Consider the following 18,942-nt stretch of genomic DNA (forward strand, 5'->3'; position numbering starts at 1 on the left):
TGAACGAGCCTCTGATAGTGTGGCTGATGTGATTAGGCCCTATGATGGTATCCCCTGAATAGATATGTGGACAGAGTTGGCAACGGGCTTTGTTGCAAGGATAGGTTCCTGGGTTAGTGGTTCTGTTGTACAGGCAATCTTAATTCGGGCATTTTCGAACTTCTGAGTGCTCAGTTATGTAACCTTGATCATATTTTAACATAGTTTTTAAGTGTGCAATTCCCTAGGTATTTAAAAAAGCAAACTGGAAATTTTTTTTGATCATGTGGCATTATATTGACATCCACACGGGTCATCAGTAGGGTTGGAACCTTTTGATCCACCATACTTACCACTTGAGCTAATCAAGTAACTCACAGAAATAGCAGACGGTCATCCTCTTGGTGGACCAGCACCAGAGGAGGTGGGATACACATTTTGCCAGTGGGTTTCCAGGTATTTGCTGATAGCAGAGGAATGTTGAAATTCATATCTTGGATTCCATTGCAGGCTCTGGAAGGAAGTGTTTTCTAGTGGGCATAGACTCATTTACCTGTTGCCCCCAAACTGGACCCCTTCTTTCCAGACCCCTCTGACGTGCCACTGTCCCAGATCTGTCTCTTCCCCATCCCTTGTTCCCATGCACATTCTTTAGTACTCAGGCTTCTCATCGCAGTTTTGGTCTCCCCCTCTGGGCTTTCTATGGTCCCAATCCCTTTTCTCACTCCCCAGTCTCATCCACTCCCCACATTCAGTTCTGACCTCTTTACCCAGCCAGTCCCATTTCTCCCCTCCCATCTGTCTCTCCTTTCTCTTTGCCACTAACGTCCACTCCCAGTCTCCACTCCTCAGGCTTCTGATTCCAATCCCAGTGTTCTTGGCCAGCAAGTCCTAGTCTCACCCCTCTGGAATCCTCATCTAACCAGTCTTTCCCCCAGTCCCAATCTCCTTGTCCTATCCCAGCTAACTTGTCCCAGTCTCTTTGCCCAGCCAATTCTACTTCTCCCCCAAAATCCCAGCCCCCCACCATTAGGTCTGTCTTCCCTCTCTCCCCCAACCCTAGTGGTTATCAGTTCCAATCTGCTTGTTTAGCCATTATCAGTCTCCCCCAACTCTCTGTCCCAGTCTCCTGGCCCAGCCAGTTCAAGTTTCCCTCCCCTCTCTTAGCCTCCGACTCTTATCCCCTCTGCAATCTAATCTGGCAATTTCCTCCTCCATACTGCCTGGTCCATTGAGAGTGCAGGAGAAAAAGGCTCTCTGCTCTCAGGTCAGGTGCTGAGACCTGGCATAGCACACAGCAGTCCAGAGCTGCAATTGCAGGAAAAATCCTTCTCAGCCCCTAAAGCATGCCCAGTGCGGATGCAGCCTTCAGGGAATTTAGCTGTTAAAAACTTGTTTCAAAGGCTTATCACTTGGCCAAATTTTAGTAGATTTTTCATGGGGACAACAAGAGACACAACACTGACACAAAGGCCACCCCTGCCAAATTTAAAATCCCTGCTGCAAAGCATGGAGGTGTTTGAGTTTTTCAAAGAAATGGTTGCCAGAATTTTTTACCTGGGCAAAATGAAGTATTTTTCCTTATCCTTGTTCTCTGAAACAGCTGAACTATATTTTGGGTATGCAATTATTCTCCCCCTCCCCACAATATCCAGCCTGAGGCATTAAACTAGCATGGAAAATTTCAGCCCAATGATTACAAGTTTGCCAAAGTTACAAGCAACTGAAAACATGGGAAGTGTTGGGCAACTTTAATAATAGACAGTGCTACCAGCCCTGCCTTGCACATGCGAAAGAGAGAGTTTATATGTAACCTGTCTGAATACATTGTCTGTGTCATTCAACTGTAAGATCCTTGTGGGAAGGGGACAGTGCCTTCCTCTACATTTTCACAGTGTAATCACATAGATGGTGCTCAATAAAAAATAATAGTAACACCAAAAACATTACTATCAGATTGTTCCTTACCTTCCAGTCACGAAATCAGTGTCTACTTTTTCCTCTTAGACAATATTGTAATAAAAATAGATTGGAAATCCATGCTTTCTTCTTCTTTTTCTTCCTTAAACAAGGGGCAGATTTACACGTCCAATTCTCATTAACACTTGTGTTATATACATTGAGAAAGAAATGAATTCCTTTGTAATCCTGCATGAACACACCATTTTTCATGCAAGTATTGTTACACACCGCACTGTAACAGTAGCTCTCTCTATAATCCTAATGCAACTCCCTTTAAAGACAATAGAAGGATGACCATTGACTTCGATGGGACAGATCCAACTCTAACGTGACTTGATGTACCAGCAAATCTAGTAACATTACACCTTCATGTGCCATTCTTCTGGAGTGAATAATGGCTAGCACACCATCTCCCCTTTACCCAGGCTAGCGTACAACTCCTCCAAACCCTTTCCAAAGGAACAGTGACACTTCAGTTGCTTCAGCAGATCTACAGATGGGCTAGTAATTACTAGGGAGAACATTGTCTGCAAACAAATAAACAAAAAATATGGAAAGGATTGTGGTGCTGGAGTGTGTCAGACTTCAAAATTTCAGTTCAAATGAAAGGCCCTCCTGAGAGATGCAAGACTGCCCTATGGTTAAAACAAAAGATTGGGAGTCAGGAGTCAAGGCCACATGACAAACTTTGTGTGTCTTTGGCCAAGTAACTTTGAACTAAACTATGATTCAAAGTATATGTAACTGCACAAAAGAAGCAAGAAGGATAACAACCTCCCATAGGCCCCTACTGATGCTATCCAAACCTCAGGCAAAATTCTGAGCTGTGCCTCTAAGAGGCACAGTATGGAACTTGCAGCCCTGAGGCAGGAGAGGCTAATGTAGTTTAATCCACCTTTGCACCCTCCTGTTCTGGGGGCTGGAGAAGCCCCTTGCATAATTTAGACAGGCCTCCCAGGGCTGTCTGAGTTTCAGCAGTCTTCTCAGGCTGTCTGATGAGCGTTAGTTCTGCCCAGAATCTACATGTCATACATGCTGCAGTCTAGCCCCGAAATCCCCCCCACCACCACCATTTCCCAGCCCCACTCCTGGGACATCCTCTAAACCGGAATTTCCAAAGGAGTCCTTGGAAGGCAGATTTATGGCTCCCTACTGCAGTATCTTCACCACGGGACTCCTCCCCAAATTGGACCAGGGCTTTTTAGGCCTTTTACGTGGCAAAAAGTGGCTAGAACAGGAGGGAGGATCCCACTCATTAGGTCCAGATGCACAGGTGTAGGTGGAGCTGTCTGTCTGCTTACTCCTTTCCCCGGGTAGAAAGTGGTTGGGAAGGGACAAGGAATGGGGGCGGATGAAGTACAGTTTTGATTCAATGCCTCTAATCTGCTGGCCATTGTAATTGAGCCAACACAGAGAGGATGGACATTAATTACTGGTACAATTCAGCAGAAAATTAATATCCCCTGGAAGCAAATGTGATTCAGTTACATCTCTGAGGCCCAGTGACTACCAGTGCTACTCTTGGGGTAGTGCAGTTTATATACTATCCCTTGTTCAGGACAGTACCTAAAGGTAAACTCTAGCCCTTAATCTCTTTGTGTCTCATTTTCCTCAACTGTTTAACAAAGGTGCGGAAGGCTTAACTCATTCATGTTGATAAAGTGCTTTGAGATCATTGGAGTGAAAACACCATGTAAGTGCACAGCAGTATTATAGCGATCAAGTGTGCACAAAGAGAGCTCCTGTAGCTTGTTCAGGGCATCGTCAGTGGGATTTGCCAGAGACTTCACTAAGAACAGGATTAGGCCCATAATCCATGGAAGCTAGTACTATCGCCATGTATCATTTTAATAGATAGCTTCCACAAGGTGACATTTTCAGTATTAGTAAAATATCCCTGGTCTATAACAATGACTACAGTTGCATGACCTTCTGAATAGAGCTAAATTTTTACTACTTCCTTGCTTAGGTATACAGAGTGTTAGACAAATGCTGTTTTTCTTCTAGACTTCTCTCTCACGCTATTTTCAGATAGCCAAATTTGTATGTGCTTTTATAACTGTCTAGGTTGAAAAGCAGCATTTTATGCCAACGGGTTAAATTTTTTAAGCTCTCAGAAAAGCTGCGTAAAGCTATATATTTGGAAAAGAAACATATACAGAAGTGAGGCTAGACTTTCAAAGGAACTTAGATTACTTAGGCACTTACATAACTGGCCAGATTTTCAAAAGTCGTCAGCATGTTGAGCGCTCTGCTTTTTTGAAAATCTAGCTCTAAATGGCACAATGGGAGCTGCTGGCTCTTTTAGAGGTTTTGAAATTCTGTTCCCAATTGTGAGCACTGAGCACAAGAAAACATGGGCCTGATCTATTTTGAAAATGCTTATGTTTTCAGAATACCTACAATATACTATATATGTGTGTATATATATAATTTATGACTGGAGAACCACCAATAATGCCACTCTTTAACTCTCATTTTTTGTTCTCCTCCTTGTTTTATCCTGGTGGTGGTTCTCCAGTCATAAATTATCAAAGACATGGAATCTTCTAACTCTGTGATTTGTACAGATGCACCTGCAATGTCAATAAGTCACATGTATTTCAACTACTCTTAAAATACTGTAGCTGCCACTGCTATCAGGGACTATACATCCAGCCAGGAGACCAAGGCAGAGTGTCAACAATACAACCAACATGTCCAACAAAACTAATCAACTGGGCTCCTCTTCCTGTCCATTCCACACTCACATCTCCATACTATCTGAAAAAAAATCCCATTGTACATGAACCTAAAGTAATTTAATATACACATCAAGTAATGTAAGTAGGCAGTTGGGCATAAAAAAAACTTGCCCAATTGCACACTTAGGATCTGATCTTGCAATTGATAGCATACAGGCAAATTGTTGCATCCACTGAGAGGCCCACAGAAGTCCACTTGTGTGCTGCTATCTGTTGCAAGATCTGGACCACACCTTGCATGTGCAGTTAACATGACTGAACAAATAAAACAAGTAATTGTGAAGGATAGTGGATGAATATGGTACCTATTTTGTGTACAGAATTCTACATACAAAATAGCTATGCAACTGCCTAATTTATTTGTCAATGTAGTATATTTGTTTTGTTTAATGAATGTTTCCTTACACTTCTCAAACCCACCTGTTTCATAGCATTGTCACAGGCTGACCCTTGAGGGAGTAGGGCCAGTGCACCTATGACTGGTCAGCTGACCCCAGCTGAACTTTAAAAGGGGGCACTTGAGCTTAGAGGGAGGAGACCAAGTGAGAGAGACACTGAGAGGGGGAGCCTGGGTGAGTCAGGCTGACAGCTGGTCAGAAAAGGAATAGGGAGACCTGGAGAGTAGGACTGCCAGAGTATCTCAGCAGGGGAGTCGGAAGTAACCTGAGAACTAAAGGAGGGAAAAACCCAGGAGCTGTGGCCCAGGGTGAGTTGAGGAACTGTGTTTTTCTTGAGTCCTTAGCAAGCTGGGGAGAATCCCTGATGTGTTACTAGTTATTATTGACATTGTGGACCACACTGACCAAAAAAAGGTAAGCACTACATGGATAATTTTGTATCAACAATTATACACAAACATTTTCAGCAGATGATGATTAATAACATAAAAACAACTGCATGGCTAAATGAAAAAAATCTATAAATGGGTGGCCCTTGGGTGTTTCCAGCTATTTAAGAGCATAAGTGAATTTTATTGGTAAGGAATTAGGAAATACTGAGGTGTACTCCAAGCAATACAAATCAAGGTACTGAGCAATATATTTGGTTGTGAATGGATTGAGAAAATATTTTCAGGTAATTTATAATACAACACATTTGTTAAAAATTCAAAAGTCAATCACAAAATAGAAAAAAAATCACAAAAATACCTAAGAACAATAATCAAAAATAAAACATTACAACAACGCAGAAACAGAAAATTATTCCCAACATATATCATCCTAGTGTGCACAATCATACAAAAACTTTACTCATGTCTATTGTTCTCAGACAGTCTGAAATTTGATGTATTATTTTGCAGTCTATGTAACTATGAAAATGTGCCATGTAAATACAAACCTTCTCAGACATGTCCATCGTAGGCCTGATCCTACATTCCTGGCTCTGCCAAAACTCCAACTGAGCTGAATGATAGGGTGATGGTGCTTAGCACCTTGCAGGATAGGGCCCTAATTTAACTGGACTCTGCTACCCCCACCCCAAAATTTCATTTTTAGTTGCACTCCTGAATAATTTCCTACAATTAGAATGGGAAAGTCCTATCAAAAATTAAGCCAAACATTTAATAATGTGTCAAGTATTTCCCCTGAACTTACTGCATTTCGTACGAGTTTGTCTTGACAAGAGTTAAGGTATAATTTGAAAATACTGCAGGTATACTCTAGAACAGCAATCTCACACTTTGCAGTTGTTGCCAGAGAATTGTGTAGCTGCCAACTTTGATATAACCTCAGCATGCTTATGTAATGACAACTTACTTCCTCAAGTGAAACACAACAAATCTGTTGTCCAGAATAAGTTTTCCTACATATACAAAATTAGCTGGTCACATTTGGAAAACTCACTCATATCTGAACATTTACTTCTGCCTAATCTAGAAGCCCTCTTTGTTACTCTCTGTGGTATTTGTGAGCAAAAAATATGAATTGATAAGATTGCCGTCTCATTCTAAGCAATTAGCTTGCGAAAATAAAATGTTAGTAGTGACAGCTATATTACTATTTTAAAATATAGTAAAAACAAGCAACAGAAAATTAAAAACCATCAACACTGGACTAATTTTTTTAAACTTGCTTCATTCATTCTCATTACCGAGCATGAAATTGCTTTACAGTATGGATGAATGATCTTAGAATACCATATCTTGGTCTCAGAGGAGAAAATCCAATGCAAAGAGATAAAATATATTTGTCAAACACTTGTGCCCTGTGTTAAAATGTATGGGTAAGTGTAAGCAAGTATTTACATTACTTACCATAGCCCCAAAGTCTATTCCAATACATGGCAGGGGATACCGTAGAATGACCCCTCTGCAGGCGTCCAAATCGTTCTGGGTAGTTAAGAGGCTTCTCATAAGAGACTTCTGTAATGCATCCCAAACATTTTCCATCTAAATCCATTTTAGTGCAAAGTAAGAAAAACACTAAGTACAGGAACATGAAACATAATTTTGATTATAGTCAACTTTCTCTACCTGAATGAACAGTTGACATTATGTTCCCCCCAAAAGCATTTTAAATGTAGTAGCCTCTCACATAAGTCCATAACAAACAAGAGCTATTATGCAAAATAGTGGATATACTAACAATGGCTACACAAAATAAAACCACAAAATTCAGTTTTGTGACTTTCAGCTCAAGAGAGAAAATGATCATTTTGACCATATTCCACACTGGAAAATAATACTGTGATAGATTGTTCTTAGCGTTTATTTTAATTACTTACTACAAATTAGAAGCGATATCCTTATCAAAATGGTATTTCTTGTCATAAAAACAATTTCAGAAAACATCTACGAGGAAAAGTAGGGCTTGTCTACACATAGAACACTGCAGTGGTGCAGCTGCTAAGGTTCCCAGTTTTGGTTGGATGTATTTCTGGAGATTTAATCACATGACATAATCTTTAATTCAAGATTAATCTCTAATCCTGGAGGGTTGGCAACTCGAGCCGCTGCACTGATGCAGGTGAAGACACTCTACACCAATGGGAGAGATCTCTCCCATTGGCATAATAAAATCACCTCTGCAAGAGGCAGTAGCTATGTTGGTGGTAGACGCTCTCCTGCGAACACAGTGCTGTCCACACCGGTGCTTATCTCGGTGTAATTTGTCACTTGGGGGGTGGTTTATCACAACCTGCGCAACATTATGCTGACATAAGCTGTAGTGTTGACATCTTTTTTGTCTTTTCTAACAAGGAAATACCAGTAGCGAGGAAATACCAGTATTTAAACGGATGTTGAAAACAATAGGCATATTACTTTAATTGGACCTAATTATTAAATTTACACTACTGTCCTAAGAGGGCAGTATTGGCCTTTTCTTCATTAATTTTGCTTTCTTGTTTTATTCAATCAGGCATTAAAACTTTAGACTTGATGTCAAGTATGATAACCATTCACTATAAAAAAGACTGCCACTATAAACAAGAGTGATATTTTTATTCATACAGTCAAAAAAGCTAAATTAAACTATGAGGTTTATGTGACTCTTAATGGAAATTATAGTTTGCCTTTTGCTGCTTCATAAGCATTTAAGGTCAAGAAGCCTGAGAGGTTGCTTTTGGTTCCAAACGGTATCTCTCATGGGAGCAAATATGCAAAGCCAGAACAAGTACTTCCTTACACCTTTCAACCCAGGAGTGGAGTCACAGGGCTGGTTTACACTGAACAGTGACATCTGCATAGCTACGTCTCTCAGGGGTCTGAAATATCCACACCCCTGAGGGACATAGTTAAACTAACCTAACCTGTGGTGTTGACAGCAGTAGGTTGACAGAATAATTTTTTCTTCAGCCTAGCTACCACCTCTTGAGGAGGTGAATTACATACAGCAACAGGAGAACCTCTCCCATCACTGTAGTAAGTCTCCATGCTTACAACAGTACCTCAACACAGCTGTAGCTGTGCCACTATAGTATTTTAAGGGTACAGTATAGCCTAGAATCTACCTAGGCTAATACAGATTTATTTGAATTATATTGGTGATTGGTAGATCTACCACAATGTAATAACCAATACAATTCTTTCTTGGCTGCTTTGATATGGAAGAAATTTTAAAAGGTCCTCAGGTTCTTCACAGCTGAAAATTTAGAAACAGAATTAGAGAGAGACAAAGTGGATGAGGCAAATTCTTTTATCAGACCAACTGCTGTTGGTAAGAGAGACAAGCTTTCGAGTTTATACAGAGCTCTTCTTTAGGTCTTGAAAACATACTCAGGGAATATCTACACCACAAAATTAAGTCGACATAACTTACATCAGCATACAGCTATATCAGTAGTTACATTACTTGTCTATACATTGTACTCCTGAGGGAATTGCATGCCACTGCGCAATGCAGAATTTGCATAGAATTAATATACTGTGTGCAGAATTTCATTCTTCTCCACAGAATTGGTGCTGCAGACCTGCTGGCCGCCACTAGGGGCCGCTGGACCCAGCAGAGCCAGGCTCTTCATCTTGAAATACAGGACACTGTGGAGGAGAGGGGGAGGGGGAGCTGCAGCTGTGGTTCAAGGCACATCCTGAAGGAAGGAGGCAATGTGCAGGAAATACTGGAGAAGCCTTGGACCCAGCATCAGGATGTTTCTTTCTCTGGATCCCTAGGTTCTGGATGGAGGGGGGCAGGAGATGTGGGTGTCTAGGCTGGGGGGCTGCCCCGCAGCTGGGCTCTTTGGGGGAAGGGAGGTGCCGGTGTCCGAAATGGGGGTGGATGTAGGTGTCTGGGCTCGGGGGGCAGGGGCACAGCTGGGCCCTGGGGAGTATGGAGTGCAGGTGTCTGATAGCAGAGGAGCAGAGTTCTCTCCAAAACATACCCAGCTGACACGTGACACAACCAGACTGAGGCATCCAACAAAAGCATAACAGAGATACAGGAACTGGATTGTCATAGGGGTTTCTTTAACTCTCTACCCTGGGAGAATCTTTAGTTGTCTGTATTGTTACAGACATACTTGCTGATAGGTATTTGAAATAAATTACCAAATTAATTGAAACTGGTGTGATTATATTGTGTTATTTTGACAAATAAATTATGCAGAATTTTGCAGAATTTTAAAATATTGTGCACAGAATTTTAAAATTTTTGGTGCAGAATTCCCCCAGAACTACCTATGCTCCTTGTCAGTGACGTACATCCTCACCAGGAGTGCTTGCACCAATTGAACTGTCAGTCAGACATCATGGGATTGATTCTGAAAGCCAGCAACAGTCAATGTAAGCAACACAGTGTCTATACAGACACTGAGTCGACCTAAGTACATTGACACTGACTCTACACCTCTCATGGAGGTGGAGTTATTAAGTCAGTGTCATGGGCGAATTATATTGGAGTGAAATTTTAATGTAGACACTTAGGCTATGTCTTCCCTGCACTTTTGTCGTTAAAACTTTTGTCACTCAGGCGTGAAAAAAACACCCCCTGAATGACAAAAGTTTTAACGACAAAAAGCACCGGTGTGGACAGCCCCTTGTTGGGGTGATTTTATTTTGTCATCAGGAGAGCTCTCTCCTGGCAACAAAGAATGGCTACACTGCCTATCTTACAATGGTGCAGCTGTGGCGGCACACCGCACCATTGTAAGGTGTGCAGTATAGACATAGCCTTAGAATTAGGTTGAGGTAACCTGCCTTGTGTCGAACTAACCTTGTAGTATTGATCAGGGCTCATAGTGTCACAGCTAAATACAAGATGGAACAGATTGTTTAGCCTAAGTACTTAACATATTTCAAGAGCCCATTGAAGGTGAAGTGGCCCATTAACACCCCTCCAGTCAAAGGGAGGGAATAAAAGTGAGAGCGGGAGGCAGCTGGGGGGAGTTTGTTAAACAATCTGCTCCACCTTGTATTCAGTGGTCACATGCAGAGTATGTTTTCCAGAGCTGAAGATCTCTGCAGAAGAGGGTACTGCTGCCAAAAGCTGGTTTAACACTTCAGCAAACTCTGTTTCCAGGTTCTTAGTCAGTGACTTCCAGTAGTTCAGTGGTCTGACTTTCTTTAAAACTTGGCATAAAATATGTACTGCTTAATATTACTTTTTATATTTAATTTAAATTATTTAGGCCTTAAAATGGATTGTCAAAAGTAATTTAAAACAGATTATTAAAAATAAACCTATATTTTATTTAAATAAAAAATTTAAACAAATTTTAAAAATCCATTTTAAATTAAAAAATTGACTTTTATGCTCAATGGTGTTTGCTTATGAGAGCTCCTTTTCCAAGCACCTTTGCAGCCCACTGATATGAAGCTGTGTGGTGTTGATTTTACCTTTTGTGGCAGGCAGAGTTTGCAAATGGATAGGTTAACCCACACAGAGGCTGAGGTACTAATTTTGGTCTTCTAGGGCCCTACTAGTGTTGCTGGGCATCTAGTTTTCAACTGGAATGCCCGATCGAAAAGGGACCCTGGCGGCTCCGGTCAGCACTGCTGACTGGGCCGCTAAAAGTCCAGTCAGCTGCGCAGTGGGCCTAAGGCAGGCTCCATGCCTTCCCTAAAAAAAAAAAAGTACTTGTGGCACCTTAGAGACTAACAAATTTATTTGAGCATAAGCTTTCGTGAGCTACAGCTCACTTCATCGGATGCATTCAGTGGAAAATACAGTGGGGAGATTTATATACACACACAGAGAACATGAAACAATGGGTTTTATCATAAGGAGAGTGATCACTTAAGATGAGCTATTACCAGCAGGAAGGAGGAAAACCTTTTGTGGTGTAATCAAGGTGGGCCATTTCCAGCTGTTGGAATTTGATTATCACCACAAAAGGTTTTCCTCCTTCCCCCCCTCCTTCCTGCTGGTAATAGCTCATCTTAAGTGATCACTCTCTTTATGATAAAACCCATTGTTTCATGTTCTCTGTGTGTGTATATAAATCTCCCCACTGTATTTTCCACCGAATGCATCCAATGAAGTGAGCTGTAGCTCATGAAAGTTTATGCTCAAATAAATTTGTTAATCTCTAAGGTGCCACAAGCACTCCTTTTCTTTTTTGCGAATACAGATTAACATGGCTGCTACTCTGAAACATGCCTTCCCTGGCTCTGCGCAGCTCGCAGAGCTGGTGGCATGTCCCCACTCTGGCTCCTAGGCTCTGGGAAAGTCAGGGAGCCCTGTGCGCTGTCACCGCCCCGAGTGCTGGCTCTACAGCTCCCATTGGCCGGGAATCATGGCCAATGGGAGCTGAAGGGGCGGCATCTGCAGGCAGGGGCAGTGCGCAGAGATGCCTGGCCACGCCTTTGCCTAGGAGCCACAGAGACATACTGGCCACTTCCAGGGAGCTGCCCAAGGTAAGCACTGCCCGGAACCTGCACCCGCACTCCCTCCCATATCCCAACCTCTGCCCCAGCCCTGAGCCCCCTCCTGCACTCCAAACCCCTCATCCCTGACCCCACCCGAGAGCCCGCACCCCCAGCCAGAGCCCTCACCCCCTCCTGCCCCTCAACCCCCTGTCGCAGCCCGGTGAAAATGAGCGAGTGAGGAAGGGTGGGGGAGAGTCAGCAATGCAGGGAGGGGGGATGGAGTGATCAGGGATGGGACCTCGGAGAAGGGGCAGGGACGGGGTCTCAGGGAAGGGGCAAGGGATGGGGCATGGGGGTTTGGTTTTCTGCAATCAGAAAGTTGGCAACCCTAGGCCTTAAACATTGATACTCAGCTAACTACAGTGTGTTATGACCTCCTAAAAAAGTAAGTGAAAACTTGTCTTTGTAACAAAAAGAGACTGATAAAGCTTTACTAAGTCATGCCTTTTTTTTAAAAAATCAGCCAAAGTTTGCTGGTAAGGTACCTCCAGTTGATAGAATGTAGTATTATTAAAATTTAGTATCATTAAACACAGGTCTGTATCGGAGGGCTAAATTAGGCAGAAGTAGTGAATAAACTAAATCTTTAAATGTGATAAGGTCCATTTACACTCCTAGATGAGATTACTTTTCTCTACAATACATTAACCAAAGGTACTTGCAAAACAGAGGGAATATATTATGCTGGTGTTAAGCAGAATTTTTTTTTTAAGTAGGTCAAATTTTAAAACAAAACCTTAAAATCTTATGCAGTGTTACCAAGAAAAAAAAAATCTTGAGAGCTGTACTGCCAAGGTGCTAATCACTTTTTAAAATATAAAAAGACTGACTTTTGCATAAACATTAAATGTAACGCTTTGAAATGCATAGTCACACACCTAAGGCTGTTCTTTCACTGTCATTTTAATTTAGTGTTTAATAACCAACTGAATTTTAATTAACTCCATTGTTTTATTCATTTATATTTCTTGAACTTCACAAAAGACTGACTTGATGTCTGACATGCATGTTTTCTGTCATCCAATTGCCCCCTTTCGCAAATAGTCACAAAGAGTTTGGGCGTTGGGACTAGTTTAGTTCTTTGGTGGGAAAGTAATAAGTGTACTTTAGATTCAAGATGTTGCTGCCTTGCTTATTTTTATGTAGAATATGCACATTGCTCCTGTTAAACAAAGATGGACAAAGCAGTAAAACTAGCAACAAAACTGAAACAGAAGTAGCACCACTGCCAGAGCTCCAGAAAATACAGCTCTAGCTTCAGGTTCAGCACAGAGTACTGCGCAAACCCAGATGCATGCAAATCTCTTTGTAAGAACATTTGCATGGGCCATCACTCTAATGCCTGGTCAACACCAGGAAATTTACCCATTGATAACAACATGGCTTGTCTACATTAACAAATTTCAGAGCCATAATTCACCACTGGCGCAATACATTCAGGCTCTGATCCTGCAGCATAGAAGTCAATGAAAAGTTTGCCATTTACTTCAATTAAAGTAGAATTAAGTCCTTACAAGATGCACAGTTAAACTCCTGCCTTGCCCCCCTGAGTCCTATCTATATTACAGCTACTATTGGTGGGACTCCACCAGTGCTGGATTATGACTATAAACTTTACTAGCATAGACAGGGGTCAGCAGCGGGTACTGCTAAATCAGTTCTGAAAACAGTCAGTTACTTAGGTAAGACAAGACTTATTTTTAGAGAAATTTGATGGAAAGAAGGAGGCAGCATACTGAGAATGTAGGCAAGATGAAGCACAGCAACAGTTTTAGTGTCTATGTCCCTGTAGCATATGAGATTTAGAAGGGACCAGTGGGAAGTGATAGCCTTAACACTGGTTTCAGAGTAGCAGCCGTGTTAGTCTGTATTCGCAAAAAGAAAAGGAGTACTTGTGGCACCTTAGAGACTAACAAATTTATTAGAGCATAAGCTTTCGTGAGCTATAGCTCACTTCATCGGATGCACTTAACACTGTCAGTATATACTTTAATATTGGACAGGGTGGGAGAACTGAAATCCCAAATCCCTTGTGGTTAGCATTTCAGGAAATATTTAACAAAAAAAAAGTAACGGGAACAATGGAACTTCTCCAAAATAATCCCTACAGCAGATCTTTTAGAAAAACAACCAACGTTCATTTAAAAATTGTCAGTGACTGAGAATCCACCATGACCCTTGGTAAATTGTTCCAGTGGTTAATTACTATCACCATTAAAAAATATGCCTTATTTCGGTCTGTATTTGACTAGCTTCAACATCCAGCCATGGTGTTATACCTCTCTCTGCTATATTTGAAGAGCCAATTATTAAATATTGTTCCCCTTCAAGAGGGTACTTAAAGACAGTAATCAAGTCAGCCCTTAACACGATTTTTGTTAAAATAGACTAAATTCCTTGAATCTAAGGCCTGGTCTACCCTACAAGTTTAGGTCGAATTTAGCAGCGTTATCCCGATTTAACCCTGCACATGTCCACACGATGAAGCCTTTTTTTTTTTTACTTAAAGGAATCTTAAAATTGATTTAATTACTCCTCCCCTGACGAGGGGATTAGCGCTGAAATCGGCCTTGCCTGGTTGAATTTGGGGTACTGTGGACGCAATTCCAAGGTATTGACCTCCGGGAGCTATCCCAGAATGCTCAGTTGTGACCGCTCTGGACAGCGCTCTCAACTCAGATGCACTGGCCAGGTATACAGGAAAAGGCCCGTGAACTTTTGAATCTCATTTCCTGTTTGGCCAGCGTGGCGAGCTCACCTGCACAGGTCACCATGCAGAGCTCATCATCACAGGAGACCATGCAGTCCCAGAATTGCTGAAGAGCTCCAGCATGGACCGAACGGGAGGTACAGGAGCTGTATGAGGAGATGAATCCGTGCTGTCAGAACTCCATTCAAAAAGATAAAAGCCAAAATATTTGAAAAAAAATCTCCAATGGCATGAAGGACAGAGGCTATAACAACAGGGACCTGTAGCAGTGCCTTGTGAAAATTAAGGAACTCGGGCAAGCCTACCAAAAAACCAGAGAGGCAAACGGCCTCTCCGGTTCAGAGCCCCAGATATGATGAGCTGCATGACATTCTAGGGGGTGCAGCCACCACTACCCGAACCCTTTGATTTTGTCTAAGGAGTGGGAGGCAACATGGACACGGGTTTTGGGAGCGAGGAAGATGATAAAGATGAGGAGGTTGTAGATAGCTCACAGCAAGGAAGCAGAGAAACCGGTTTTCCCAACAGCCAGGATCTATTTATCACCCTGGACCTGGACCCAGTACCCCCCGAACCCACTCAAGGTGGGCTCCCGGACCCTGAAGGCAGAGAAGAGACCTCTGGTGAGTGTACCTTTGTAAATATTACACATGGTTTAAAAGCAAGCATGTTTAATGATTAATTTGCCCTGCCATTCACGGCCACAGCTACTGGAAAAGTCTGTTAATGTGTCTGGGGATGGAGCAGAAATCCTCCAGGGACATCTCCATAAAGCTCCCCTGGATGTACTCCCAAAGCCTTTGCAAAAGGTTTCTGGGGAGGGCAGCCTTATTCTGTCCTCCATGGTAGGACACTTTACCATGCCAGGCCAGTAGCACGTAGTTGGGAATCATTGCAGAACAAAGCATTGCAGCACATGGTCCCAGTGTTTGCTGGCATTCAAACAACATCAGTTCTTTATCTCTCTGTGTTACTCTCAGGAGAGCGATATAATTCATGGTCACCTGGTTGAAATAGGGTGATTTTAGTAAGCGGACATTCAGAGGTGCCTGCTCCTACTGGGCTGTTTGCCTGTGGCTGAACAGAAATCTTCCTTGCTGTAAGCCACGCGGTGGGGTGAGGGGTGAAGCCATTATCCCAGAGAATTGTGTGTGGGTGTGGGGCAGGGGAAGGGGTTAGTTGGGTTTCTACTGCACGTGAACCCAGAAACTGCAGCCCCTCCTTTTAAATTGCCAACCTATTTTTAATGGCCAAACCAATGGCTACTTAGTATGGGAAATGAGGGCACCGCTGTTTGAAACCATTCCCACATGTTATGAAGGTTAAAGAAGCCAAAAGACTGTGGCTTACCATGGCTGCCTGCAAGCCGAATTTTGTTGCCTGGCCCTGCGTGAGTGATCTCTCACACCAAACCGGCATATCCTCAATAAGAGGCAAAATGCGACCTTGTAATGAAAGCACATGTGTTATGTAATGTTAACAGCAAGGTTTACCGTGAAAGAGTCTACCCATTTTTCTATAAAGTGTGTCTTTTTAACTACCACTCTCCCTTTATTTTCCCCTCCACCAGCTGCATATGTTTCTCCTTCGCAGAGGCTAGCAAAGATTAGAAGGCAAAAAAATGCACTCGCGATGAAATCTTCTCTGACCTCATGCTGTCCTCCCACACTGACAGAGCACAGAAAAATATGTGGAGGCAGACAATCTCAGAGTGCAGGAAAACACAATATGACCGCGAGGAGAGGTGGCAGGCTGAAGATGGTAGGTGGCGTCAGCTTGCTCAAAGAAGGCAGGAGTCAATGCTCATGCTGCTAGAGGATCAAACTCATATGCTCCAGTGTATGATTAAGCTGCAGGAAAGACAGCAGGAGCACAGACCAATGCTACAGCCCCTGTGTAACCAACCACTCTCCTCCCCAAGTTCCATAACCTCCTCACCCAGACGCCCATAAACATGGGGGGGGGCTCTGGCCACCTAGCCACTCCACCCCAGAGGATTGCCCAAGCAACAGAAGGCTGGCATTCAATAAGTTTTGAAGTGCAGTGTGGCCTTGTCCTTCCATCCTCCCCACCCCTCCCGGGCTACCTTGGCAGTTATCCCCCTATTTATGTGATGAATAAATAAAGAATGCATGAATGTGAAGCAACAATGACTTTATTGCCTCTGCAAGTGGTGATCGAAGTGGGGAGGGGAGGGTGGTTAGCTTATAGGGAAGTAGAGTGAACCAAGGGGGGGGGGGTTGTTTCATCAAGAAGAAACAAACAGAACTTTCACACCATAGCCTGGCCAGTCATGAAACTGGTTTTCAAAGCTTCTCTGATGTGCACCGCACCCTCCTGTACTCTTCTAACCGCCCTGATGTCTGGCTGTGCATAATCAGTGGCCAGGCGATTTGCCTCAACCTCCCACCCTGCCATAAATGTCTTCCCCTTACTCTCACAGATATTGTGGAGCATACAGCAAGCAGTATTAACAATGGGAATATTGGTTTCACTGAGGTCTAAGTGAGTCAGTAAACTGCGCCAGCTCGCTTTTAAATGTCTAAATGCACATTCTACCACCATTCTGCACTTGCTCAGCCTATAGTTGAACAGCTCCTGACTAATGTCCAGGCTGCCTGTGTATGGCTTCGTGAGCCATGGCATTAAGGCTGAGTCCCCAAGGATAACTATAGGAATTTCAACATCCCCAACAGTTATTTTCTCGTCTGGAAAGTAAGTCCCTTGCTGCAGCTGTTGAAACAGACCAGAGTTCCTGAAGATGCAAGCATCATCTTTCCCGGCCATCCCACGTTGATGTTGGTGAAACGTCCCTTGTGATCCACCAGTGCTTGCAGCACCATTGAAAAGTACCCATTTCAGTTTATGTACTCGCTGCCTTGGTGCTCCGGTGCCAAGATAGGGATATGGGTTCCGTCTATTGCCCCACCACAGTTAGGGAATCCCATTGCAGCAAAGCCATCCACTATGACCTGCACATTTCCCAGAGTCACTACCCTTGATATCAGCAGTTCAGTGATAGCGTTGGCTACTTGCATCACAGCAGCCCCCACAGTAGATTTGACCACTCCAAATTGATTCCCAACTGACCAGTAGCGTCTGGCGTTGCAAGCTTCCAGAGGGCTATCGCCACACGCTTCTCAACGTGAGGGATGCTCTCATCTTGGTATTCTGGCGCTTCAGGGCAGGGGAAAGCAAGTCACAAAGTTCCATGAAAGTGCCCTTACGCATGCAAAAGTTTCACAGCCACTGGGAATCATCCCATACCTGCAATACTATGCGGTCCCACCACTCTGTGCTTGTTTTCCAGGCCCAGAATCGACTTCCACGCCATGAACCTGCCCAATAGACACCATGATGTGCACATTGCAGGGGTCCGTACTTTGTGAGAAGTCTATGTCCATGTCCTCATCATTCTCATCACCACGCTGCAGTTGCCTCCACGTCACCTGGTTTCACTTTTCTTGCAGGTTATGGTTCTGCATATCCTGCTGTATAATGTGTGCTGTGTTTATAGTGCTCATAATTGCCACGGTGATCTGAGTGGGTTCCATGTTCCCAGTGCTATGGTGTCTGCACTGAAAAAAGGCGTGAAACAATTGTCTGCCATTGCTCTGACGGAGGGAGGGGTGCTGACAACATGGCTTACAGAGTTGGCTTACAGGGAATTAAAATCAACAAAGGGGGTGGCTTCGCATCAAGGAGAAACCGAATGGCCTCCTCAAGGACAGAACTCAAATCCCTGGGTTTAGCAGGTCATTGATTTCACGGACGGTGGGAGGAAGGGGGAGAAAATGAATACAAAAAAAATCTGATCTATTTCTTGTTTTGATCCACTTCATCTATCTTTATACATCTTGCTGGCAGCAGACGGTGCAATATGACTGCTGGCCATCATCTCCTGGCTGCTCATTACAAGACAGTGCAGTACGACTGCTGGCAGGACTGAATCACCATGAGATGAAACTTAAAAGGGAAATGACATGGCTGAGTCACTCCCATGTTTGCTCAGGCGTCCTGACCAACCTCTCCAAGGTTGGCTAAAAGAGCACCCTGGAGTACGGTGATGATGGCTACCAGTCATACTGCACTGTCTGCTGCCAAAAGGCAATGAGCTGCTGCTGCGTAGCAATGCAGTACCGCATCTGCCAGCACCCAGGAGACATATGGTGATGGTGAGCTGAGCGGGCTCCATGCTTGCTGTGGTATGGCGTCTGCAGGGATAACCCAGGAAAAAAGGTGCG

At 43.3% G+C, this 18,942-nt stretch overlaps 1 protein-coding gene across 7 annotated transcripts in view; it reads right to left on the minus strand.

Moving 5' to 3' along the window:
* The window catches only part of HDAC9 (histone deacetylase 9), a 668,907-nt gene that overhangs the window by 529,313 nt on the left and 120,652 nt on the right, over positions 1–18,942 (minus strand). For 3 of the 7 annotated variants that reach the window (XM_038391401.2, XM_043509209.1, XM_043509208.1), the window contains exon 2: positions 6,940–7,074. The exons of the other annotated variants lie outside the window; for them this stretch is intronic. In XM_038391401.2, coding sequence (XP_038247329.2) covers positions 6,940–7,074 — 135 coding nt within the window. The remainder of the gene's footprint in view (positions 1–6,939; positions 7,075–18,942) is intronic. 7 annotated transcript variants of the gene reach the window in all.

This window comes from Dermochelys coriacea, chromosome 2 (assembly GCF_009764565.3).
Source record: "Dermochelys coriacea isolate rDerCor1 chromosome 2, rDerCor1.pri.v4, whole genome shotgun sequence".
Taxonomy (NCBI): Eukaryota; Metazoa; Chordata; order Testudines; family Dermochelyidae; genus Dermochelys; species Dermochelys coriacea.